At 41.3% G+C, this 27,959-nt stretch overlaps 1 protein-coding gene across 1 annotated transcript; it reads left to right on the top strand.

Annotated features, from left to right (window-relative positions):
• Positions 1-21: 21 nt before the first annotated feature.
• On the top strand, positions 22-27,959 carry NRIP3 (nuclear receptor interacting protein 3). Its single transcript, XM_044681817.1, has 7 exons — positions 22-121; positions 820-980; positions 18,933-19,094; positions 20,441-20,523; positions 27,105-27,244; positions 27,705-27,757; positions 27,861-27,959. Exons 1-7 carry the CDS (start codon positions 22-24, stop codon positions 27,957-27,959), a joined length of 798 nt encoding a protein of 265 aa, XP_044537752.1.

Below are 27,959 nucleotides of genomic sequence, written 5' to 3'. Positions count from 1 at the left end.
TGTGTTGGCGGGGGGAGTGCCATGCCTTGGATGTGTGTAGAAGATGGAGGCTGTGTTGGCACTGAAGCCCAAGGTCTAAACAAGCTATCTGTGATTCCAGGGTCTGCGACTGCATGGAAAGGTAAGAATGAGACCCATGGGTGGGTGGGTGGCAGAGGGGAAAGGCAAGCATGTAAGCAGAAGGCACTTTTATTGGTCCAGTGGTTAGAGGTTTCCCCTATACCCACTCTCTTCTGTTGCAGAGCCAGGTACATCGCAGGGTCCTGAGCCAGGGCTCAAGGCAATGGTGGCTGTGACATCTCAATTCCCATCGTCACCCAACAACTTTCTCCTCTTCCTCTCTCTCTCATGCCTCCTTTCTAACTTCTCACTTCTCCTTTCTGCCTTCTCCCTTTGCCTCCTCTACATCCTTCTCCTTGCTCACCCTCCTTCCTTCCTCTCCCCTCCTGCCTCTTTCCCTTCCTTTCCTCTTCTATTCTCTCTCCTCCCTTTTTTGAACCCCTCCATTCTCTTCTTCACCTCTCTCCTCCCCTTCTTTATATCCTCTTTCTTGCCTGGCCCCTCCTCTGTCTGGCTTCCTTTCCCTCTTCCTCCTTCTGTTTCTCCTATTGCCACTGAAGGAGTGTGAGGGGGAGGTGGCTTAAGGAAGAAGTCAAGAAACGCACCCCCCAACTCCTCTTACGTCACTAGCCGAGCCTATATAGTGAGGAGCCAGAGCTGGCGCCAGAGAGAGGCAGGTGCTGAGCCTGGGACCAGAAGGACAGGAGGCATCCTGCACAGGGCTGGGAGCCCCGGCTGAGCCAGTGATGTTTTACTCAGGGCTTCTGACCGAGGGGGGCCGCAAGGAGGCCGACATGCGGGAAGCAGCTTCTCTGCGGCAGCAGCGCCGGGTGAAGCAGGCTGTGCAGTTCATCCACAAGGACTCGGCTGACCTGCTGCCCCTCGATGGCCTCAAGAAGTTGGGCTCCTCCAAGGACACGGTGAGTCCACCTGCCCTCCCCGCCCCCCCCCCGCCTGCCCCGCGAAACCATCGCTGTGTCTTCGCCTTTGCCTTTGGCACCTGGTATTTGCGTCTCGAACCCTGTCACCCTCTCTTGCGATCTGTCACTCGCTACTGCTCTGCCTCCGTCCCTGCCATTGTCCCACTTTCTCAGTCACTGTCCCGTCTTGGTAGCATCTTCCCTATCGCTTACATCCTTCTGGTCTCCATGTCACTGTCTTTGTCACCCTGGCTGTTCCTGCCCCTGTCGTGCCACACAGCATCTCGCTGTCACCTTTGTCTTTTCTGGCTCCATATCCATTGGGCTGTATCCTTCTGTCCCCCATCCCCCATTCGTTTCTGTCTTCATGCCATTTCCTAGCATAAATTGTCCCTGTCACTGTGTCCCGCTCTCACTTTCTCTGTCACCTTCCAGCATTGCCTGCTTGTATCTGTCAGACTCTGTGTGTCCCCATCACCCCTCTCTGTCACCGTAAGTGTTTCACTCTCTTTGCCAGCATATCCTTCACTCCTCTCTCATTCCCGTGCCTGTCTTTTCACTCCCTCTCATTCTCTCAAGGCTGTTGCCGCCTCTGCCACTGTTTGCTTCCTCTGTCTCTCACTCTCACTCTTTTTATCGCTATCTGGCACTCTCTTCTGTGGATATCACCTTGTCACCAGAGGCTTCCGCCTTGTCCTTCTTCGTCTGTCTGTCCCTGTGCCCCCGCTGCCTCTATATCCCCGAGGTGCCGGGGCTTTTCCAATTGTTTCTCTCTCTTTTTGCTTTGCTCTGAGGCCTCCTCCCTTGGAACCTCTTATCTTTTTTTCCTCAGAGAAAAGGAAATCTAACCTCCCAGAGCCTTCCCCAGCCCCCACCTGCAGCCCTAGGTCTTTTTTCCCTCACTTATTCTTCCAATAATTTCTCTTCGCTGTTGGGAAGATTAACATAACAATAGGAGAGGGAAAAACCCGCCCTGAGCTCTTTCAGCTGCCTGGCCCAGCTGGGCTAAGACTGGGCTGGCCTGATGACTCAGGCGATGGTGACTTTTTTTTTTATAGGTGTGAGCTGCTGTGATGGGAAGGGAGGAAGATGGGAGAGTTAATTAAGCTGATTTAAGGACTCAACATCTTCCAAAGGCTTCTAATGTAACCCTTTCCCTCTGTTATCTATTTTAAGCCCAAACTCTTATGTTTAGTGGCCTTCCTAACAGCCCTTGTTCCCAGTTCTCCATTGGCCATATCCACCTGTGACCGAAGAGAGCCGCCTATGGCCTTATCAATTAGTTTAAACCATTAATAATAAAGGGTAAAATAGGATGAGGGATTGCTGCCTCAGGTCTCACCTGTTTTGACTTAGTGGTCTCCCTAGTAAAGGTAAAGAGGAACTGTGACGTCAGACCGTCTTGTAAATAAATGGAGCCAGGGTACTGTTCTATGGGATCTCTTTTGTCAGAGGAGGGTGGGGGGTTCTTTAGCCACTTCAAGGCCACAATTCTTGGGGTTTGACCCAATGACCTTGACATTTGTGACTCACCTACCCCTGATGAAAGAATAAAATATGGAAAGTTAAGCTGTATGGAAGGAAATTCACTGTACAGCTCCCAAGGACATTGACTGTCCCCCAGACCTGAATGAACTGGAAATGGTCTTAGACTGGTAACATTCCAGATCCTCTGACACCCATTTGGGGGTGGAGCCTTGCCTCCCAGGATGCACACCCACTCTTAGCTAATGCTGACCATAGGCCAGGTTCCTAGACTCCCGGGGCTACTTACTATCCTTGGGAGTTTTCTCGTAGTTTACTTTATTTTCATTAATTTGATTGTCCCTTTTCCTGAGCTCTTTGAGTCTGGAGATTTCATCATTCATTCATTAAGTACTGATAGCTCACATAGTATTTGGAAAGTTGTGTATTAATCATAGGATCATTGGTTTGAAGGGACAGTAGAGACTATTGAGTTCAGCTCTCTTATTTTACATAAAAAGAAACTGAGGAACAGAAACTTAAACAACTTGCCTAGAGTGACACAGCTAGGTATAAGGTAGGATTTGAAATCAGGTCTTCCTGATTCCAAGTCTAGCTACGCACTATATCGCTTAGCCAACTCTGTTGATCTTCTTTTTCCATTACTTTGGATTTTCTGAATATTAATCATGAGACTTTTATTAGACTTGATTTATGGAAACTGACTCATCCTCTGAACCTTTAGTGCAAGCAGTGAACAGGGTATTAGAGAGGGCCCTACTTGACTTTCATTTTAACACCCCTGGTTCTTCACAGATGACAGCACTAGCGGCTCACTTGTTGTGGGGGGCCCTTGTGACCTAGAGATTTACATGGAGGCCAGTTTTAATTAGATAACATGCAGAAGACATCTGCCTTTGGCTCCCACTCTTCTTTCTCAGGATCAGAGGGGGATAGCCTGCCAACCCTTGCTCCGAAGATTCAGACATTCTTGCTGCTCCTGTTGGTGCCTTCTCCTGGCACCAGAAGATAGTTGGACTAATAATACTTAGTCTACTGTGAGGGGCTAAAGTTGTCAGTCTGCCAGGTCAGGGAAAGGGAAATTTGTGATGCTGTCTGATCCTTCCTGGTGCTGCAGATGGGGAGGGAGGGAACTCCCAGTCCTCAGCGAAAACCATCTCATGTTTTTCACGGTCTTCACAGTTAGGAGGCAGCTGGGTCATAATAATTCAAGAATGCTGGGTTTGATGTCAGGTGACCTGGGTTTGTATCTGGAGTCAGCAACCCACTTTTTGGCCCTGATTTCTTCATGTGTAAAATGAGGAGTGACTATCAGGGCTCTTTAAGCTCTAAACCTTGTGATCCTAAAATGGTAGAGCTAAACAAGCTCAAATTCATTCTGAGCAAAGACAAGAAATATCTTCTCTTCCATTCTTATACATGGCTTTTTAAAAAATCAGATTGCAACTTAAATAACATAAATCCTAGAACCCTCAGGAACTAAACAAGGAGGAGGTACCACAGAGTCATAACAGCCCTTTATTTCTTCCTTTCCCTCCATGCTGGGCTTGGGTGTGATGGGAACTTTAGCTTTCATGGATTCTTAGTTCTCTCTGCCAAGTTACTGCAGCCTGTATTATGGGGCAGGGTACCTTTGCTTTCTCTCTGGTTGGCTAGCTACCATCATTAGAGGCTCTGTGTGTGTGTATGTGTGTTTAGATCTCAGCGAGCAAGGGGAGGAGAAGGGAACATCCATAAGAAGCAATAAGATGCCAAACGGCAACCAGATGTAGTCAGCAGGAGTAGAGGAAGTCAAGCTGGGTTCACTTCTCACTTTTGCTTCATTTGGTAGTGATTCCCCTCACTCATTCCTTCAGTACCCCCAATAAGCTCAGTTGTATATGTGATCACAGCTGTAAAGACCAGTATAAGTGGGGTTGGGATCTGGGTAAGTGTGGGCAGGGGAGCTTGGAAATTTGGCTTTACTGTCCCTTTACATGGACTTCCCATAAGCCTCAGAAATGACCTTGTGAATGTACTCCAAGCACTAGAGAGATGAATTTTACCTTATAATATCTTTCATAATGGATCTAGGAAATAACATAGGTTCCAATCCCTCATGCTAACATTAAGACTTAAGAAATGCAGAAGAAGGTGAAATGGTTGTTGCCTGAATCTAATTATGGTAAGGATTAAGATAGTTCAATATTCTCTCACTTTTTTTTTGAGAGTCTGGGACCTTCATTTTTATTTTTTTTAATTTAATTTTATTGATTAATTAAGAAAATTTTTCCATGGTTACATGATTCATGTTCTTTCCCTTCCCTCCTCCTACCCCCTCCCATAGCCAATGCACAATTCCACTGGATTTTACTTGTGTCATTGATCAAGACCTATTTGCATATTGTTGATATTTGTACTAGGGTGATTGCTAAGAGTCTACATTCCCAATCACATTCCCATCGACCCATGTGATCAAGCAGTTATTTTTCTTCTGTGTTTCTACTCCCACAGTTCTTTCTCTGGATGTGGATAGTGTTCTTTCTCAGTCCCTCAGAATTGTCCTGGATCATAGCATTGCTGCTAGTAGAGAAGTCTATTATATTTGACTGGTTCTGCTCCTTTCACTCTGCATCAATTCCTGGAGGTCTTTCCAGTTCACATGGAATTCCTCCAGTTCATTATTCCTTTTAGCACAATAGTATTCCATCACCAACAGATGCCACAATTTGTTCAGCCATTCCCCAATTGAAGGGCATCCCTTCATTTTCCAATTTTTTGCCACCACAAAGAGTGTGGCTATAAATATTTTTGTATTTTTCCTTATTATCTCTTTGTTGTATAAACCCAGAAGTGGTTCAAAGCTGGTTCAAAGAGCATGCAGTCTTTTAAAGCCCTTTGGCCATAGTTCCAAATTGCCATCCAGAATGGTTGGATTGATTCACAACTGCACCAGCAATGCACTAATGTCCCTATTTTGCCCAATATTCTCTTAAGGAGAGAAAGAGAGACAGACAGATAGAGACAGAGAGAAAGAGAATTAGAAAGGGAGGGAGGAATGAGGGAAAGAAGGAAGGAATAAAGAGAGAGGGAGAAAAGGAGGAAGAAAGGAAAAGAGGAACAGAGGAAAGGAGGAAGGAAGGAAGAGAGGAGGGAAGGAAGAAAGGAAGGAAGGGAGGGATGGAGGGAAAGAGGGAGGAAGGAAGAATAAAAAAAGAAAAAGAGAGGAAGGAAGTAAGGGAAAAGATGGCAAAGGAAAGATAGCCAAAGACCAAGAAAGAACAAAATAATTTGGAGTGAGCAAGGTCTGTATTAGTGTATTGAGATATATTTTAACGTGATAACAGTAATTTGGATTGCAAAGACAGGTTGTAGTAGTTGTCAGGTCTTTAACCACACTATTTCTGCCAGGATCTCCTAAATCAATGGTTTCCAAACTTATTATTTAGTGTCCCTGGAAATTATTTTTTTTAATTTTAATAGCAATTAATAGGAAAGATAAATGCACCTGTGGCCATCAACGCCCTCCTGGATTGCTGCAGCACCCACCAGGGGGCAATGGCGCCCACTTTGGGAATCACTGTCCTAAATGATGCTATTCTACATCCTTTTGCCCCCAGTGTTTTCTCTAAGGCTAATTCTCCAACTTTATGGTTTCAGGACCCCTTTATACTCCAAAGAACTTTAGTCTATGAGAGTTTATATCTATCAATATTCACTATAATAGAAATTAAATCAGATACATTTAAAAATATTTGTTGATTTATTTAAAAATAATATCCATTATTTTTATCCATCATCTAAATAACATTTTTATGAAAAGTAATGGTATTTTAAAGAAAAACTTAATAAGAACAGAGGCATCGTTTTACATATTTTTGCAAGTCTTGTTAAAGTCTGGCTTAATTAAAGACAACTGGATTCTCATGTCTGCTTCTGTCTTCAATCTGTTGTTTTGCTTGAAGTATATGAAAAAAATACAGCTTCACACAGAAATGTCATTGGAAAGGGGAGAAATATTTGAATAGGCAGAAAGCATTTTAATACCATTATGAAAATAGTTTTGATATTGAAGACCTCCTTAATGGTTAGTGGGGACTTCTGAGGTCCATAGACCACATTTTGAGAACCACTACTGTAAATGCATTCATAGGCAAATATTAGCAATCCTTAGTCCTTGTCCCATTTGGGTGGATTTGGCTGCCACATTTTTAATGACTTTTCTTTTGTTATTACATTTGTTTATATTAAATATTTTATGATACACTATCAACAAAAATGATCAGATAAAACAAAAATAAGATTATCTATAAAAACACATGCCAAATTATTTAGTTTGCCAAAAGAAAATATACATATATATATATATTTAAACTTAAATGTAGGTTTAACTATATTTTGGTAATTATATCTCAATATAACTAAGTCCCTTTGTTATTCTATGTATTTTATGCATTTAAGAACATTATTCTGAATTGTGATCCAGATACTATCCAAGGGCTCCTTGACACATACACACCCTTTGCTTTAACATAATCACATCTTATTTACATCCATGTTTAGTTTTGATCTCTATAAATCACAAGGCTCTTTACATAACCTGTTAGAGTATTAATTTTATTTCTTGGGTATGTTTCTCACATTCAGCTCTTTCTTCCATCTAGAACTAGTTTCATTTATCTTTGAGTTGCCTATCTAATGAGAAGTGCCTAGTAAAACCAAGATTAAACTAAACTAATAATATGAGTGTGTAACATTTTCATTGCATAACTGAGAGAATGAAGCTATACAAAAACATAAACAAGCAAAAAGAATACCCCTTTCTTGGAGTTCATTTGGTTCTGGTTTCTTTTATTTTTTTTAAACCCTTATTTTCTGTCTCAGTAACAACTCTAAGACTCAAGAAGGGCGAAGGGCAGGCAAATGTATTAAGTGACTTGCCTAGGGTCATACAACTAGGACATATCTGAGGCTAGATTTGAACCCAGATCCACGTGACTCCAGGCCTGTCTCTTTATCCACTGAGCCGCCTAGCTGCTCTGTTCTCATTTCTTTTAAAGACTGGGTTCACAAATGTGATTATGTTAATGCCTTTCTTCATTAAAAAAAAAAAAAGAAATTCATCCAATGATAACACACTATCCTTTGTACATAAAGGTGACCTTCCTAACTCATTATAAAGATAATCATCTTAATTCTAGAAGAAACTCTGGAGAGTATCTAATCTAAATGTGTTTTTCCTCTGATGAGAACAGAAAGATTAAATAAACTGGGCAAATATTAAGAAGCTAGACCAAGAACCCAGGTCAGGCTCCTAGCTCACCCTGTCATATGTTTTTGGTTGAGTCTTTGGTCTTTGCATCATCCACTTAGCACAACCTTTTTTTTGAGCAATGGCATTTCCTTAAAGTCTGTTGAATTGTTTTGCAGACAGTGGTAAAGGATTGATGCTGGTCCATCTGGATGCTTTCCATCAGGAAACAGAGAGAGTGGGCTGCCATCATACATCAAACTGCAGTAGAGCTTTCATGTGTTCTTTCAGAAGTTTTATTACTATAAACAAACACTCCTTGAGTGCTTACTATGTAGAGGGTGCTGTCCTAGGTGCTAAGAATGAAGAGTTATTGAAGACAGGGTCCTAGTCCTAGGGAATACAAAGATGTATTTAAGATATAGCCTTTGCCCTTAGAGGGATTTCAATTTTATTGGAGAGGTATGACATATAATGATGATGATGATGATGATGATGATGATGATGATAGCTAACATTCATATAGCTCTTACAATGTGTCAGGCACTGTGCTTAGCATTTTTTTATAAATATTATTTCATTTGATTCTCCCAACAAATCCTGAGAAGTAGGCTAGTAATATTATGCCCATTTTATAGATGAGGAAACCGAGGCAAAGAGGTCAATTGACTTACCCGAGGTCATATAACCAGTAAATGTGAGGGCAGATTTGAACTCGTGTGTTCCAAATTCCAGCACTCTATCCACTACACCACTTAGCTGCCCTATCAAGAGGAAACTAACAATACAATATAGACGAAGGATGTAGACTTTAAGTGTTCCATGAATAGATAACTTTTCAGGTCCTCTTCAATTATGAGATTCTAGGATTCTGTGAGGAGTTTAGGGGCTGTGGTCAAGAAAGGTTTCTGGGGGGGCAGCTGGGTATCTCAGTGGAATGAGAGCCAGACCTAGAGACGGGAGGTCCTAGGTTCAAATCTGGCCTCAGACACTTCCCAGCTGTGTGACCCTGGACAAGTCACTTGACCCCCATTGCCTACCCTTACCACTCTCCTGCCTTGGAGCCAATACACAATATTGACTCCAAGATGGAAGGTAAGGGTTAAAAAAAGAAAAGAAAAGAAAAGAAAGGTTTTTTTTTTTTTTAACCCTTACCTTCCGTCTTGGAGTCAATACTGTGTATTGGCTCCAAGGCAGAAGAGTGGTAAGGGTAGGCAATGGGGGTCAAGTGACTTGCCCAGGGTCACACAGCTAGGAAGTGTCTGAGGCCAGATTTGAACCTAGGACCTCCCGTCTCTAGGCCTGGCTCTCAATCCACTGAGCTACCCAGCTGCCCCCAAAAGAAAGGTTTTTGAAAGGAGAAAGGGCAGGAAATGGCACTTCCTCAAAGGCAGATTAAACAATTTCATAGCTAAAATCCCAAGATTTTAAAGCTAGAAAGGAACCTCTCAAACATGATTCAGCCAGATGCATATAGAAGTGTGTGTGTGTGTGTGTGTGTGTGTGTGTGTGTGTGTGTGTGTGTGTTCACGTACACCTGTGTACAGAACTGTAAGCTAATAGCATTCTGGGTCTCTTTTCTGCAAGGTCTGAGAGTCCCATCTCCTTTCACAACAAGGTCATGACTAAATTTCTACTTCTCTTTTACTCGTATGTCAAGTCCTCTCAATAAATCTGTGTCTCAGATCTTTGGTCTCTAAAAAGACCTCATGTGGCTGAAAGGATTAATGTGGCCCATTCTGCCAAAGGACAGACTGTCCTTGTGACTGAAGCTGCCCAGAAGCATCCGTGAGCCTGCCTAGGGCTGCCTGTGACTCTGCCCTAGGCTTCCAGTGACTTTTTGCCTCTGCCTTGTGACTGCCTTGCTTAAAGGGAGTTGCTCCCTCTCCCCTCCATCTTTCAGATTGCTACATGTTCAGCCAGCTGTCTCATCCTATTGCTTACCAAGTGCTCACAGCTCTGCAGCAAGTTGGGAAGAAAGGCCTCAGGGAATCAGTATTTCTTCTGCCCATCCTGGCTGGGGTCATCTCTTTTAGCAGCACCTTCCTTCACAAGCCTGTCCTATTCTAGCGCCATTCATCCACAGAGCCCCATTGATCAATGGTCACTTTATAGGCTCATGTGATTGGGAGGTACTGTCCTAAAAGTACCATATCCCAGTCAGTAGGACCTACTGGTGACTGACGAGACCCTGATGTCATCAGAGAAACATAGAATGAATCAGGAGGTCTAGAATCCAGTCTATTCTGCCACTACTATATCCTTAGACAAAATCCCTTCCCTTCTTTGGTCCTCCATTTTTTTTCATCCACAAAATTAGATAACCTCTAATATCCCTTCCAGTTCTAAAAAACTTGTGATTTTATGGGTAGAAATAGTCTAGAGCTGACAGCCACAATGTTAACACTGTTTCCTGTTAAAAGTCAAAGGGTTGGTGTTTTTTCAGGGACTTTTTTAGGGTAAACTATCTCTTGAGAAGCTCTAAGTCCCTTTGGGCATTCATGGCATCTTCCTATGTTAATAACCAACCCTGTATATAAGGGTTCCCAGCCTCTACCCAAGAGTTCTCTTGGTTATTTTCCATCACCTTCAGTCTAGTTGATAGTAAGAACACAGCCTTTTGTCTGTACAGACAAGCTGAGGGGGAAGCATGAAAGGTGCCTTCAAACATCTTCCTTTTTCTGATGGACAAGTTTGAGATTCTAGAGCCGGGCGAATAGTTTCTAGTAGAATCGCTTTTCTTTATCTCAGATAGTTATCTCGGGGGTTAGAGTGGATTACTAATAAAACCAAGTTAGAAGTTCAACCACAAGGGGAAGAGAAGAAGAGGGAAGAGATTATAATTCTATTAAATGCCTACTATGTGTCAGGCACTGTGCTAAGTGCTTTACAAAAAGTATCTCTCATTTGATCCTCCCAACAACTCTGTGAGGTAGACTATGATCTTCATTTTACAGTTAAGACAACTGAGGCAGACAGAGATTAGGTGGTGTGCCTAGGGTCACACAGTTAGAAAATATTTGAGGTCAGATTTGAACTCTGGTCTTCCAGACTCCAGGCTCATCACTCTGAAACTGATTCACAAGGCTGGCATGTATATAGTCCCTTGTCACAAAAGGGACCAGTTATTAATAATAATTAACATGTATATAGCGCTTTAAGTTTTACAAAGCATTTGATGCATGTATATAAACACATACATACTTTTTATATTATATATTATATATTATATGTATTATATTATATACATATTTATATTATATACATATATGTAGTGTATTTTATATCATATACATATATCCTATACATATATTATATACATACTGTATGCATATATTATATACATATATTATATACTATATACATATATGCACATGTGGTATTTTATACATATATTGTGTTGTGTGCATGTATAACACTACATATTATATACATGTAGAATATTATGCACATGTAATATATTCTGTGTAATATATGCCTATGTTATATTATATATTGCATACATATATTATATTGTATGCATGTGTGATATCATATACATATATAGAGTCACATTTCATCCTCACTTAGATCTCCCTTTTGTAGATCATAGAGGGTAGATGTATTTGTACAATCTATCATCATTATTGGAAAAACAACTCCATATCTGTGCCCTGCTTGCCAGTGATGAGCCAGCCCATTTCTATGTACCAAGAACCACTTGCACCACATGCAAAAATGCAGCCAGGTCCCTGACTGCCTGGCCTGGACCAGGGTTCGGTGCTTCAAGGATTCACACAATCATTTTACCCATTCCAGTCAGCTACCCCCAGGATCCTGATTATCAAATGGCCACATCTGTGCTTTCTTCCCAGCCTCCCTTTCCCTGTTCTTCCTGGGTGAAGAAGATGGTGAGCAGACCAAGAGCCAGATTGAGGATCTTTAGCCACCCCCATCCAAAGAACAACAGCCGCCCACTGTACCCAATTACCGAGGAAATGCCTGATGGTGGAACAGGCAACACACGACTCACTGGGTCCCACATGGCAGCCCCTGGTGAGAGTAGGGGGTTGGGAGGCCCCTTAGCCATGGATCGGGAGCCAAGCCCCCAGCACAGCATCTGCATTTATTACTATTGCTTTGGAAATCAGGCAGGGACTTAGTTCTCAGGAGGCTCATTCTAGTTAGTCTAAAACACAACAGGATAACTGGAACCCGAGCTCAGGCAAGCTATAGCCAGCTTTAGGAGGAAATAGAAGCACTTCCCTGGGCACCAAGAGAGGAGATGAAAACAAAAATAGTCCTTAGGGCACTCACAGTCAAAAGAAGTTAATACAGGGATTGGGCTGCATTATTAGAAGCAGAGTGGTTGCCCAGACTGAGGCAAGTAGGAATCTTGCTGTAGCCCTGTTATGGTCAGTCCACATCTGCAGTACTATTTCCAGTTCTGGGGATCACATTTTTTAAAGGATGTTGAGGGCAGGTAGGTGGCACAGTGGGTAGAGTGCTGGGTCTGAAGTCGGAGGACCTGGGTTCAAATTTGACCTCAGACCCTTCCTAGCTAGGTGACCCTAGACAAGACACTTTTGCCTAGCTCTTATCTTTCTTCTGCTTTGAAATCAATACTTGTATTGATTCCAAGACAGAAATTAAGGGTTTTAAAAATAAATAAAAAATAAAAAGGATGTTGACAAATGGGAGTTATACTCAGAGAAAAGCAACGAAGACAGTGAGGGCACTTGAAAACCATTCCACCTAAAGAATTCACTGAAGAAACTGGGCATGTTTAGCCCGAAAAAGAGATTAAAGGCATATAACTGTCTTCAAATATTTAAAAAATTGTTCCAGGGTGGGGATAGGGGGAGTGGGAGTGGGTAGAGAAGAATTATTTAAATTATCTCAAAAAAGTCTTAGTGCAGTTATAAGCTTAGCTAGATTGCTCAATAGTTAGAGCACTGGACTTGGAGTCAGGAAGATCTGAATTCAAATACAATCTAAAATACTAACTGCATGACCTTGGGCAAGCCATTTAGCCTCTATCTGCCTCAACTGTAAAATGGGAATAATAATAGTACTTACCTTGAAGCATGGTTATAAAGATAAAATTATACTTGGGAAGTGTTTTACAAACCTTAAAGTGCTTTATCAAATGTTGTAAATGAAGTAAAATAATTTTGTTTGACTCCAAAGACAAAAACCGATGTTAACATTGATCTAAGAAGAGACACAAGAGATAGATCCCACACTGGGAGCTGGTAGAAGCAGGCAGCATCCTGAAACAACAGAACGGTAGTGTAATCCATGCTGATGGAGAAGTTGAGAAGAGAAAAGGGTATAAGGGAATGTGTGCAGTTCAGTTTTCAAAATGGCAGGTTTCATTCCAGTAAAGATTGTTGGAAATGGGGACTAGCATGCTGTCAAAAGGTCAAAGCTGAAATTTTGGGATCCTTCTACATGGAATTCTTGTGCCAGAGGTTTGTGTGATATGAGGGAGGTGGGGGGGCCTATGGTTACCATCTGATAAATTAATCACATTTTGGACTGAGGTTTCTCTCTGAAACTTGACAAGTTTATCTCACAAACAGTGTTTCTCATCTGCCAATCCATAGACAATTTTTACCATTAATTTTTTTTACCTCTTAAAAACTTATCGACTTTTAAGGCAGCATCTTGATGGCTCAGCGGATTGAGAGCTTGGCTCAGCACAGGAAGCCCTGGGTTCAAATCTGGCCTTAGACATTGCCCAGCTGTGAAACTCTGGGAAAGTCAATTGACCCCATTGCCTAGCCTTGGCATTCTTCTGTCTTGTAAAATTTAAATTAATATCCAACAACTTCAAGTATTCTATTTTTTAAGATTTATTAATAATCACTTGAAGTAGAAGAAATATAAGAACAAAAGTAAAAACCTGAGTTAAGCCACATGAGTAAAATTCTGCCTGGCACCCACCCAACCACCCCAGCCACCTTCCCGGAAGCAGAGAACAAGGGAGGAGCTACACTCACAACTTTATCTCCAAAACGTAAGGACGTAATGTGAGAATGAAAGTGGGAAACTGGGAAAGAGAGTTCTGGGGAGCAAAATTCTAATTGCACAGTCTTGAAACCAAAACACAAATTTGACTCTAAGATGAAGGTAAGGATTTAAAAAACCCCAACAATCTATCAATTTTTAAAAACTGACAACTCCTCCTCCCTGCATTATTCTTCTCCCAGTCTATGTTCTCTCCTTCTTTCTGACTCTAGGTCCCTGACCCTGAGGTACCAGACTAAGAAAATATAGCACAGAGCAGTCATAACTTAAGTCACCAAGAAGCTTTTGATACCAGTGGTCTACAGTACTATTGGTAGGGCCATAGATAAATAGTCCACTTATTCTTATGCAGGGATAGGTGGAATAGAATGGTAATTTAGAGCCCAAACTACATCATCGATCTACAACTAGATGGAACCTTAGAGGCCCTCTAATACAATCCCCTCACTTTTCAGAGGAGGAAACTGAGGCCAGAGAAGTTCAGTGACCTACCCAAGATCACCCAGGTAGAGTCAAAGGTGGGATTTAAGTCTATCCTTTAATTTTAAAGCTAGAGCTCTTTCCCATGTGCACCACTTTCTATCACAACTATCCATCTCATTGTGCCCCTCATTTTAGTGTCCATTGATGGAAGAGAAGGAATCAACATGAGGGAGATAATCATTTCCCATGTTCTATAAGAATAATTCATTCTTGGTCCTTTTCTTCTCTTCACCCCACCCCCAACCCCATCCCTTCCTTTGACTCTCTCTGCTTCTATCTGAAGACAATCATTCTTTTTATCGCTTCCTCATCCATTTTCTGGTCCTTTAAAAATATTCTTTATACCTCTGTTGCTGTCGTTCAGTCATTTTAGTCATGTCTGACTCTTTGTAACCCCATCTGAGGTTTTCTTGGCAAAGACACTGGAATGGGTTGCTATTTCCTTCTCTAGCTCATTTTACAGATAAGGAAACTGAAGCAACCAGGGTTAAGTGACTTACTCAGGATCATACAGCTAATAGGTGTCAGAGGTTGGATTTGAATTCAGAAAGGTGAGTCTGATTCTATCTACCGCCCCACCTCTTCTATTCTCTCCCCTTTCTATGGGACTTAAAGCAGCATCTTTTAAATCCAGGTAGCAACCCCTAAAGAGGATGTTTTTGTCAGGTGAGCTGAAACTTAAATCATTCAGAACAAGGGGAAAAAAAATAAACTCATGGGAGGATTAAGAAAGTAAGAAAGTTTTTGGCCTCTGTCTTGCTTGCAAATCTCCCTGGCTCAGATTCTTGCTTTTACTGCTTCTCTCAGAAAGAAAATGTAGGGACATCATAATTTTTTCAATTCAACATTTTTCTTTGAAACCTACAAAGCAATTTAACCAAACAGTGTTTCTGCCTGAGGGATGAATGGGCTCTGGTTGTTGGCATCAGACTCTCTGAATAGAAGACAGTTTTTCTGCTTTGATAGGGCTTGATGCAGGCTAAATTCATCCAAATCCATCCCTGATCTGGTTATATTCTGTGTTGATTCTATGACAAGGAGCTAACTGCCCCTTATTACCACAACAAAAATCTGGGGAGAATGATAGGAAGTAGTCTGTCTCTCTTTATCTCTATCTCTGTCTCTTTCTCTGCCTTTCTGTGTCTGTCTGTCTGTCTGTCTGTCTGTCTGTCTGTCTCTCTCTCTCCCCCTGTCTCTGTCTGTCTGTATGTATCCTCCTTATCAGATTAAGAAGCTCTCACTTTCTATGTAAAAGTACCTTCTTTTCCGACCCCCATCTAATCAACTCCCCCCACCTCCTTCCCCACCCCAATGGCACTCGTTTAAAGCCTGCTTTGCCAACAACCAGGATATTTTGGGAAGCAGCTTCTCCCATCAGGGTTACAATAAGTCAATGAGTCATTCTGATTCTAGAGGGCCCTATACCTCATTAATCAACAGTATAGCAGTGAGGCTTTTCTCTTGGGGTTTATTCTATCTCCCCCACCCCCACCAGGGTTAGATGGACTAGATGGGCTTCAGCTTCCTCCACTATGAAATGAAGAAGTTGAATCAGATGACCTCTAAGGTCCCCTCTTTGTTTCAGAGAGCTAGGATTCTATGATGCTTCAACTTCTGAGATGCCTTCTGTCTCTGATTCTAACCCTGCTGAGTGTGAGGGTAGATGATGGGCGCAGACCTGGAGAGGATCAAGCATGCCTCATCCTTAAAGGTGGGGAGGAGTTTGGGGTCTATAGGATAGCACTGAAGCTGATTACTTTATAAATCTCTGTGTCCTGAGAGGAAGGAGAAAGGAATCCTTTCCCCAAAAGCCCTGACTCCCATTCTGTACAAAGCAGCCATGAAGAAACTGAATAAACTTAAAAGATAATGGTCCAAAGCACCTAGAAAGTGGCTCAGTGGATAGAGAGCCAGGTCTGAAGATGGGAAGTCCTGGATTCAAATCTGACTTCAGACATTTCCTAGCTGTGTGACTCTGGGCAAGACACTTAACCCCCATTGCCAAGCCCTTAACTCTCTTTGGTCTTGGAACCAATACTTAGAATTGATTCAAAGGCAGAAGGTAATGGTTCAAAAGAAAGATATTGGTCCCCAAGTAAACGAAAGGCTAGGAAATAGTCCATATTAATCTCTTCCTATATGCCGGGCTTTGTGCTAAAATCTGAAGGGGCAAGAAAAGATAAAAATTCAGTCTCTTGACTTCAAGGAGTTCCCATTTTAATGGAGCAAACAGCATTCAATTAACTAGGTAAATATAATATACACACATATATTTGTATATAAAAGATATTATATATATTATGCACTAGGAATGGGGGCACGGGGAACATTAGGAGAGGCTTCATGTAAAAGATGCCTACTGGGCACCTTAACTCTCTCTATTGGATACAAGTTTTCTGATTGCCTGGAATGAAGTAAATGCTATAAAGTAAGAAGTAACTGTGGCTAGACTGAAGACTGTTTTCCAGCTGGGACACTTGGCAGGGGGGTAGCAGTCAGAACTAACCATGTGGGGAAAGTTGGGTAGCTCAGTGGATTGAGAGCCAGGTCTAGAGACAGGAGTTCCTAAGTTCAAATCTGACCTCAGACACTTCCTAGCTGTGTGACCCTGGGCAAGTCATTTAACCCCCATTGCCTAGCCCTTGCTGCTCTTCTGCCTTATATTGATTCTAAGACAAAAGGTAAGGGTTTTAAAAAAATAAAAAAAAAAAATAACTAAACATCTAGGGGTAAGGAAGTTCCATCCAGTCTGATCCTTGTTGACTACAAATCATTTTCAAGGTCCACAAGCACCACCACATTCTCAATTCTGTTTGACCATGGAATATGTATTAGTCCTCATAATGGTTGAGAGGAACAACTACCTACTCAAAAGAATCTTGAACTTGGACATCAGAGTGTCAAAGGCTCTTATTTCATTCTCTTAAGAATGGGCACTCAGCTATGTGACCCTGGGCAAGTCACTTAACCCCCATTGCCTAGCCCTTACCCACTCTTCTGCCTTGGAGCCAATATACAATATTGACTCCAAGACAGAAGGTAAGGGTTTAAAATAAATGGGCACTCAGAGCCAGTGTTACAAATGTTATATCCAGTAAAGTGAGAAGTAAGGAGGCTCAGAAACTTCCTTTCATCCTGGTCCCTGACACAAAGATGGTCCCTTCCCTCATTGACCATTGGCTGGTTACTTATGTTACAATCTTATCTGAAAACTAGGCAATCAGAATGAATAATTTACACACCCATTTATCCTAATTTTTCAAGTGTGTTTAACCAACCAAAACAAGGATTGGGTTTAACCAATCAAAACAAGGTTGTTTTAATCCTCTCTATCTTCATATCTTATAGCCTTTTATGGGGATAGTTTATCAGGGTGCTGGCCTGGTTTTAAGGAAATGGAGCTTAGAATGGTCTGACTTCTTCCTCCCTCCATAACATTTTGTATCTTTGTGAGAGGAGTTCACCTTCTTATAGGTGACTGTAATGGTCCAGCTTCATACTCACCCTCATCAATCAGAGTCTTTGAGGAAATTTTTAGTCTAACAGAGCTCCATAAATAAGCATAGGTTCTGGTTATAAGGAATGTCTCTCCAGGAAGAGGAGGAATAGAGGGGGAAATGTAAGTGATATAAAAATCTAAAGACAACAATGTTGTGAGAGAAATATTTCCTCTCTTTGACTTTGTATGGTGTGTTTGTATAGTAGGTTTCTGTTGCCAAAATAAACATACAAATAAGTGTAGAAATGAGAGAGGTGAAAAACCTAGGTTTTATTATGTTTAATCATAGTTTCAGGATTAAAAAATAATAATAACCATGAACTATGGTTAGGATTCTAAAAAAAGCTTTTTATAGAAAAAATGACATCAGAGAAATAGAGAAATAAATTCTTTTCTGTATTGAAATCTCATACATCCTCATAGGACATAAAAAGCTGAAGAAACTTAGATTCATAATCTCATATATCCTCTAAAGAAAAAAACTAGTTAAAACAGATTCTATAAGTAAACTAAGTGAGGTTACAGATTAAACTACATTTAGAAGGTTTACAATGGGCTGATTGAGAAGAGAGATTTATGTGCCTACAGAGTCCAAGGCAGTACAATCCTTCCTCAAATAAGTTAAGTCAAATTGCCTTTGAAAGCCTAGACTGCCTTTTCGGCTTCTTATCTGGGGAATGTTTGAGATCTTAAGTATATTTTCACATCTCAAGGGATAGGTTTCAGCCAGTTCAAAAACCTTTTAACTAGGAGAAATGGCCCTGACTGCCCCTATAATAAAGGTTAATAAATAGAAATAGAAAATTCTCATAAAATCAGTAAAAATCTTTTTTTAAAGAATGAGAAACAAAAGTATAATTAGTTATTTTTAGGAACTTGCAGATTTCATTGAGACACTGGGCCTGTGTCATTGGCTATAATACCTGAATACAGTGGGCTTGAGGGTGGTGAGGAGGAAGGTGACCAATGGGACGAAAGGGCAGGCAACTGTCGAAAAATGCTTCTTCTGGGTGGCTCAGTGACTTGAGAGCTAGGCCCAGAGATGGAAGGTCCTGGGTTCAAATCTGGCCTTAGACACTTCCTAGCTGTGTGACCTTGGGCAAGTCACTTGAATAACCCCATTGCTTAACCCTTACCACTCTTCTGCCTTGGAACCAATATACAGTATTCATTCCAAGATGAAAGGTAAGGAATTTAAAAAATAATAAAATAAAATAAAGTGCTTCTTTTTGTCTTCCTTAAGCAACCTCACAACATCCTACAAAGGCGCCTCATGGAGACCAACCTTTCCAAGCTCCGCAATAGCCGGGTCCCGTGGGCCCCCAAGGCCAACAGATTCAATCAGGCCAAGTCTGAGGGGCTGAAGAAGACTGAGGAGGGGGACATGATCCTGGTTTCCTGCCAGGTAATATTCTGGAAGCTATTTTGGCTGTAGCCACACAGGGTTTGTGGGGATGGGGAAGGAGACTTCATTTCTGTCTGAGTATTATAGGAATATCTCGCCGGAGGATGTCCCCCAGACCCATTCAATAGAGAGAGAAAAATCCAGGATACCCTCCATCAATACCAATTTGCAGACAACTTTGACATATGGCGGACTAATGTACTTAATTTTGGTCCTGCGAGTCAAACCAAGAAAAGGATCAGGGTGTCCAGCCAAACTGGAGGGCCCAAACAAGATTTGTACTCCAAATAGCTGGGCTAGATTTGGATTAAGGCTGGATCCAAGGGAACAAGGAAGAACAGAGTTAAAGTATATAGGTACACTGAGAGCTTAAGGTGGGCACCAAGAAACAGTTAGGGGTCCAAGTTAGGAGAAGTGTTGAGGTACCACTTGCTTCCTCTGTGCCCTCAGGGAAGTCATTTAACGTCTCTGGGCTTTGGGTTTTTTCATCTAAAAAATGAAAGAGATAGCTTACGTGCTTACTAAGATTACTTCCAGCTCTCAGTTCTTCAATCCCTTAGCCTCATGTCCCTCCACTAGGAACCTTAAAACTAACATACTCTCAAATCAAGTCTGGGGATAGGAATGTTTCTGAGCTCAAATACACAACCAGGTCCCTGAAAACCACTCTCATCTACTCTGGACCATCAAAGAAGGAAAGAAGAAGAAAACAAACATTTATCAAGAACCTACTATGTGCTAGGCACTTTGCTAAGTAATTTCCATATATCTCATTTATTGTTGTTGAGTTATGTCTCCCCATGATCCCATTTGAGGTTTTCTTGGCAAAGATACTGGAGTGGCTTACCATTTTCTTCTCCAACTCATTTTATAGGTGAGGAAGCCAAAGCAATCAGGGTTAAATTGTTTACCCAGGGTCACAAAGCTAGTGTCTGAGGCCAGATTTAAACTCATATCATAGGAGTGTTGCTAATTCCAACCGCAGAGATCTATTCACTGAGTCATCTAGCCACCCACAAGTATCTCATTTGATCCTTACAACAACTTTGGGAGGGGAGTGCTATTACTATACCTATTTTACAGTCAAGGAAACTGAGGCAAACAGAGGTTAAGTGAATTTCCCAGGGCCACATAGCTAGGAAGTATCTGAGGCTAGATTTGAACTTGATTCTTCATGACCCTAGACCCAGTATCAGCAAGCTGCATACAGACATCAAAGTTGTACTCTGCCTGTGTCTCATTCTCTAACTCTCCCTTAGTGTCTGTAGCTTCCTCTCTTTGTCCCTTTCTCTGCTGCATTTGTAGTTGCTACTGTTCCTGTCAAGCTTCATATTTTCTTTCCATAGTGCGCTGGAAAGGACTTGAAAGCCTTGGTTGACACTGGCTGTCAACATAATCTCATCTCCTCTGCCTGTGTGGACAGACTAGGGTAAGTAGCAATCTGTGATGGGATGAAGTCAGACATTACCACTCTACTATATATCACTTTTGGGCCACTGGAAATTTCCAACCAGCATGGACCTCCCCACGTTGTCATGACAGTGCAATGAGATAATATACGTAAAGAATTTTGCAAATGTCAGAGCACCATGAATGTCAATTACTGTTACGATGGATTTATAGGATGTCAAAATTCAAAGGGATCTTAGACCTTTGGGGCTCAGAAGGGTTCAGACACTTGCCCAAGGTTACAGAGCTAATAAGTGGTGGAAGTGAGATTCAAATCTGTCTTCTGACTCTGTTGCAAGATCTCAAAATCTTAAAATTGGAAGAGAACTCCAAAGGAATGGCTTCAAGTCCTACTTGGCTCTGAATGAGAATTCCTTCTACAGCATCTTGGGCAAACAATCATCCAGGGGCAGCTAGGTGGCTCATTGAATTGAGAGCCAGGCCTAGAGACAGGAGATCCTGGGTTCAAATCTGGATTCATATACTTCCTAGCAAGTCACTTAATTCCCATTGCCTAGTCCTTACTGTTCTTCCACCTTGGAACCAATACCAAGTATTGATTCTAAGACAGAAGGGCTTAAAAAAAATCATCTAGTCTTTCCTTGGGAGTTTACTACTTCCCAAAGCAGCTCTTCTGCTTTTGAATAGTTCTGCATGTCAAATTTCCACCCCCACCCCCCCATATCAAATCTTTCTCTGTAACTTTAACTCATTGATCCTAGTTTTACTCTTTGTAGCCAAAGAAATTTTTTTTATTTTTTTTACCCAAAGAAATTTTTTAAATAAATTACTTCTATGAATAAGTATGCTAGTGTTTGACAGCTGACTCTAGAAGAAAAAAATATTCACAATTCACAATTTTAAGTTTAATCTGCATTTTCAGCATTTACTCTATCACTTATATCTAGACAACCAACAATAACAACAAATCAAATCCTGATTTGTAGCATTTGCCAATTTGGGAGGTGTTAAGTGCTCACGTTAAAAATCTAACAATTGGCTCTTGTGAGCCAGTTCAAGCTGAATCCAGCATATCGCTGTGACTATCCCTTTCTTTTACTTATGATGGTGTTCAGACACTTGAAGCCCCCTATGACATCCCTCCTAAATCTTGTCCTCTCCAGTTGGCCATGCCAAGTTTCTTCCACCAATCCTTACAGGGCTTGATCTGGCCTCCTTTGGACTTTCTTCAGTGTACCCAAGTCTTTTGTAATACAAGGCATCCTGAACCAAACATAATATTCTACATGTAGTCTGACCAAAGTAAAGTATGAGCTCCTTGTTCTTGACACTGACCCTCTCTTACTGGAGGCTAAGATCACATTAGCCTTTGGGCTACCTGACCACACTATTGAGTCATGTTGAGTTTGCAGTCCAATAGGCTCCTCAAATTCTTTTAAGACAAACTAATCCTTGAGAGTTCAGATTCAGGTATCATATCTGCCATATTTCTCCAGCCTACAAGTTTAGTCACCTTGTTAAAAAAAGGAGGGAGGGAAGGCATATAAAGGTGTATAAAGCCATCTTCATGGTAATTTCTTCTCTTTCTAGAGATTATCAAACTTTCCTTTAAGGGGCAGATAGATGGCTCAGTGGATAGAGAGCAAGAAAGACAGGAGGTCCTGGGTTCAAATGTGGTCTTAGACATTTCCTAGCTGGGTGAACTGAGGCAAGTCACTTAACCTCCATTGCTTAGCCCTTGCCACTCTTCTGCCTTGGAATTATTAATAGCTAAGAGAGAAGGGTTTAAAGGGGGTTTGAAAGGTTTTTTTTAATAAAGAAAACTTTATCTTAATAACGTATGCTAGAATTTTGCTAGGAATCAAACTGAAGCCTGATGGATATATTTTCCAAAATTCCCAATCTCCTTCCCAGGCACCATCTTCTTAGCTATTTACCTTTGATGCTATTAATTTCCCAAATCTACAATAGGGATGAGAATGTTATCTGTGACTCTAAGGCATTCAGTTTCTTATTTATTTTAATTTGTTTCTGGGTTTTATATGTGTTATTGTGCAAAACATATTTTCATATTGTTCATTTTTGTAAGTGAATAATCTTATAAAACCAAAACCCCAAAACATATACACAAATAAGTGAAAAATTGTATGCTTCATCTGCATTCTGACTCCAAAAGTTCTTTGTCCAGAGGTGAAGAGCATTCTTTGTCATAAGTCCTTCAGAATTCTCCTGGATCATTGTATTGCTGACAGTAGCTCAGTCTATCACAATTTATCATTCCACAATATTGCAGTTACTGTGTACAATGTTTGCCTGGTTCTGCTTTTTTCACTCTGCTTCAGTTCATGTAGATCTTTCCAGCTCTTTCTGAAATCATCCTGTTCATCACTGTTTATGAACAATAATACTCTATCACCTTCATATAGCACAATTTGTTCAGCCATTCCCCAATTGATGGACATCCCTTTAGTTTCCAATTCTTCACGACCTCAAAAAAAGCAACTATAAATATTCTTGTACAAGTAGGTCCTTTCCCCCCTTTCTTTTAATCTCTTTTGGATACATATCTAATAGTGGTATTACTGAATCAAAAGGTATGTATTGTTGTATAGCTCTTTGGGCATAATTCCAAATTACCTTCTAGAATGGTTGGATCAGTTCACAGCTCCACCAACAGTGTATGTGTCCCAACTTTGGCATTCAGTTTCTTAACTGATTACTTCATAATCTTTAGTATTCTTTTCTGGATTCCTTCTGGATGTATCACTTTTTTCCATGTGAATCCAAGTGTGGTTAGAAATCATCAGATTTAACAAATCTTAGGAGTTTCTTCATTATGTCCTTAATACTCACCCAGGAAAACAACAGATCTCTCTGTTGCTAGTATCAGGCCAACAGATAAATGCCTCAGTATCCTTGGTTGCCAACCATGATGATTCATCTCATCTTTTTTTTTTTACTACATCACAATTCTAGAAGTCTTCTGTTGACAGCTTTAATTCTGCTCTCCAGATTGAGAGGAGGTGCTCAGCAAAAACCCCACCATCTTCCTCCTTTTCTTCCCTTCCTTTCCCTATTCTCTGTCTATAAGGTTCAAATTAAGACTCAGGACCTCGTGGGATTTAACCCATATGGAAAGTTTCAGTCCAGTATCTTTTCTCTCCTTGATGCCTCGTTACAACAAACCTGTCATAGTCAAAATCTTGGTATCTTTAAAGATATCCAAGCCAATGACTTGTTTATATTGAACCATATCCAATTCCTCTTATTCTTAGGCAAAGAAAGAATTGCGATGCCCCTTAGATGTGGTTCAGTATTTCCTGAAATGTGTTATTGTTAGCCCTGGATCTAGAATCTCTAAAACTTGGTTCAAGGACAATGCAAACCTTGGGTAAGGGGTTCTATCCTCCTTTGTTAAATTGGGAAGGCCTTGGACCATTCTGTTAAAGGATGAGAGTTGAAGATTCCACAAAAAACCATGATAGGTTGTGGATATAACTAGGCCACAGACTGCCATAATTCCAGAGGAGCTATTAGAGCTTCAAGGAATTAATAACCATGTTTAAAACACCAAAATTACTTTTTTGTTGGATGGACTATATTGGAAAAAAAAAGAATTAAAAAGGAGCAGCCCCATGAAGCTGCTGAGGAAATCAGAAGTGTTGGCAAAGAGAGTCTGTAATTATGTATTTTCCTACCAGCCCATAATAGCTTGGGTGCTAGTTACTTCCATCAGCTTATATAACTGCCTGCAGTCTTTGCCATTTTCTCCCACCCCCAACCAAGAATCATTGATTGGGATCCAATCCCAGTGGTATTTGTCACCATCCTTAGCACCAGAATATGTTTATCATTTGCCTTCCTGGATATTGTGGAATGTGAATTAGGCTGACCTGTTTTTGTTCCCAAAGGACCTTTGAATCTGAGACACACTGGCATTGACAAACATAGCCAGTAACAAAATGGTGTTTATTAAGTATCTAATATGCACCATGTATTGTGCTAAACTTTGGAGAAGAAAGGGAAAAAGAGAGAAAGAAAGAAAGAAAGAAAGAAAGAAAGAAAGAAAGAAAGAAAGAAAGAAAGAAAGAAAGGAAGGAAGGAAGGAAGGAAGGAAGGAAGGAAGGAAGGAAGGAAGGAAAAGAAAAGAAAAGGAGGGAAGGAGGGAGGAAGGGAGGAAGGAAGGAAGGAAAGAAGGAAAGAAAGAAAGAAAAGACAAAAAACTGTCCTTGCTTTTTAGGAGCTCACAAAGTAATAGACTTTTCTCCAGCTTTCAATACTGTTCACCACCCCTTCCTCCAGGCTCTTTTCTTGGTACCTGTAGCACTTTACTCTCCTGGTTTTCCCTCTATTCATCTGACTGTTTCTCCTTCTCTATGACTGGTTTATTATCCATCTGCTCCCAAAGCAAAGTATCCTCCAACATTTTAGGCCATGCCCACCTTCCTTTCCTATGACTTCTTCCTTGGATCCAATTATCACCTCCAAGCTGACAACTCAAATCTAGAACTACATTCTTAATCTGTCTCCCGAACTCCAGTCTTACACCAACAACTAACTCCTTGGGGGATCTTCCTATCTGGATGTGTCTCTTGTACCTTAATCTGAATATACACAAAACCAAATGCATTGCTTCCCTCCCAAATCCACTCCTCTTCCAAACTTCCTTATTTCTACTGAATGTATTACCATCTTCCCGTTCATCTACCGTCAAGACTTGGAGTCATTTTAAATCATGTCACCTTCTCACTTCCCATGTATAAACAATTGCCAAATTCTATTTGGACCTTTAATATTTGTCACATTGAGCCACTTATCAGCAGGAGGCAGAACTGCTAGATGGCTCAGTGAATTGAAAGTCAGACCTTGAGATGGGAGGCCCTGGGTTCAAACCTGGCCTCAGAAACGTCCTAGCAGTGTGACCCTGGGCAAGTCACTTAACCCCTTTTTCCTAGTTCTTACCACTTTCCAGCCTGGGAACAGATAATCAGTATCCATTTTAAGATAGAAAGTAAAGTTTAAAAAAAAACTTTCAGTGATTCTTCTTAGCATTTAGGACCCTCCATAAATTGGCTTTAGCAATACATTCATTCAGCAAATATTAATTAAGCATCTATTATGTGTTGTGAATAAGGAGATGGGGATGCAAAAACAAAGATGAAATTATCCCTGCTCTCATGGAGATTACATTTTTCTGGAGGGAAACTATATATACAAATAAGAAAATTCAAACTACATATAAGTAATTTGGAAGTGCGTGGAATTAACAACTAGGGAAAATCAAGATCCCCTTATGTAGAAGATGGCCCGTAAAGAAAGCTAGGGAGGGAGAGGAAAAATGGAGTACATTCTAGATATGGGGGGCAGAGAGGAAGATGGAATATCATGTATGGGACAACACTTAGAGAGCTGGGCTAGGATGTAAAGTTCATGAAGATAGTAATGTACAATAAACCTGGAAAGACAGTCTTGGGCAAGTCAAGGAAGGCCAATTGGAGGGAGTTTGTACATTGTCCTGGAGGTAAGAGGGAGCCACTGAAGTTTCTTGAGCAGGGGAATGATATGGTGAGATCTGTGCTTTCAGACTATCAATTTGGCAGATATGTTGAGGACGTGTTAGAGAGAAGAAAGACTTCACACACACACACACACACACACAAAATTAGGAAGCAGTTGGAATAATCCACTGCCCACCTCAGATGGTGGCCTTAAGAATGGAGAAAAGGGTATGAAGCCAATAATGGAGCTATAAGGGACCTTGGGAGTCATCTAGTCCAAAACTCTCATTTTATAATTCCTCATTTTAGATGAGGAAACTAAGGCCAAGATAAATGACTTTCTCAAGACCACATAGATAGTTAAATGACAGAATCAGGATTCAAACTCATATGCAGTGATTGCTGTACTATACCAGCCACCTTGCTTCCCAAGCTTCATTGCCAAGAGGTATGACTTGAATTATTTTTGGTGCAAACCAACCAGCTTACCTCTGTATAAAATGTTTCTAAGGGATCCCCTATAGAATTCCTGATGTGGGTATATGAGCATATATAACCTGAATGAATATCATTGTGACCAGGAGCTTGCTTATACCCCCTTTGCACAAGACTCTTTTCATTGGTGGAAACTGGGTCCTGTGTGATGGGCATATTTGGGGGAACCTGGGCAGAGAAAGAATATGGTTTTCTGGCTTCTTGCTTAGAGAGAGAAGACACGTGGTTCCAGATCCTTACCCAAGGAGAAATTCTCTAAAGTCTCTAGGGTGCTAAGCTACACATAGGGACATGAACAAGATTCCAACTATTCCACATGTTTTGCTCTTCCCAGGGTCTTTCCCTCCTTTAAGGGACCTCTCCCTGAAGAGAATCTGGGAAATGGGCATCTTTTCTCTCAAAGATAAAAGTCAAAGGATCAGAATCTGTCTCCAACACCCACCACCACCATAGTGCAGGCATGGATCATGGAGTAATCAATCTTCATCAATAAGAAGAGTCTTCTGCAAATGAGCTTAAACCTCTGGTTACATATACCAGAAAACCCAAACCCCAGACCTTATAAAAACTGTAACTACAAATCTGGGTGTTTTTTCCTCTGGTGCAGGCTAAAGGATCATGTTAAATCCCACAAACATGATGGGGAAAAGCTCTCCCTGCCCCGGCATCTCAAAGTGGTGGGACAGATTGAACACCTTGCACTTACCTTGGGATCCCTACGCCTGGACTGCTCAGCAGCTGTGGTTGGTGAGTGGGTCTTAGGGGTTGTTGGCTAGACCCAGGGACACCTCCCCACCCCCAGTGCTTCCCTTTGCTTCACTAAACTTCCCAAAACTCATGCTAGTTCCACTGGACTAATAGAAAGTTTGGTCTTCTGGCTTTTAGCTTCTAGCCCCAGTGTTTTGTAGAGTCAATCAGTGCTTCTGTCTAGGCCAATTAAAGTGGACACAGTCATCCCAAGGTCTACCTCAGGAGGCCTGATGAAAATTAATTAGAAATAGCAGTGTGCATTCAAGGTGGAGGGATCTCATCATCCTTAGGAGAGATGCTTTTGTACATAAGGAATAATTTATTATTCTAAAGGTTCCCCTTAGCCTACCTTTATGCTCTTTTCCCCAATTACCACCGCTAAGAGATTACTTTCTTTAGCTATGGAGTGAAACTGAAGGCATCAGATTCTTACTAGACAGTCCTCCTTCTTTTCCAGAGGACAATGAGAAAAACCTCACTCTTGGACTCCAGACTCTGCGGTCCTTAAAGGTAGGGATGGCTTCCTTTCCTCTCGGTCCCCTGACAGTCATTTCAGTCTGGGGGTGAAGGATCTTAGGCTGTGGTGATAGCTGATTTCCAACTTTGTTCTCAGTGCATCATAAACCTGGACAAGCAGCGTCTCATCATGGGGAAGGTAGAGAAGGAAGAGATCCCCTTTGTGGAGACTGTGTCTGGGAGTGAAGATAAGTAA

Source organism: Gracilinanus agilis, chromosome 6 (genome assembly GCF_016433145.1).
Source record: "Gracilinanus agilis isolate LMUSP501 chromosome 6, AgileGrace, whole genome shotgun sequence".
In the NCBI taxonomy this organism is placed as follows: Eukaryota; Metazoa; Chordata; class Mammalia; order Didelphimorphia; family Didelphidae; genus Gracilinanus; species Gracilinanus agilis.
Note: the sequence above shows the minus strand (reverse complement) of the source record. Positions and strands in the feature narration are given on the sequence as shown.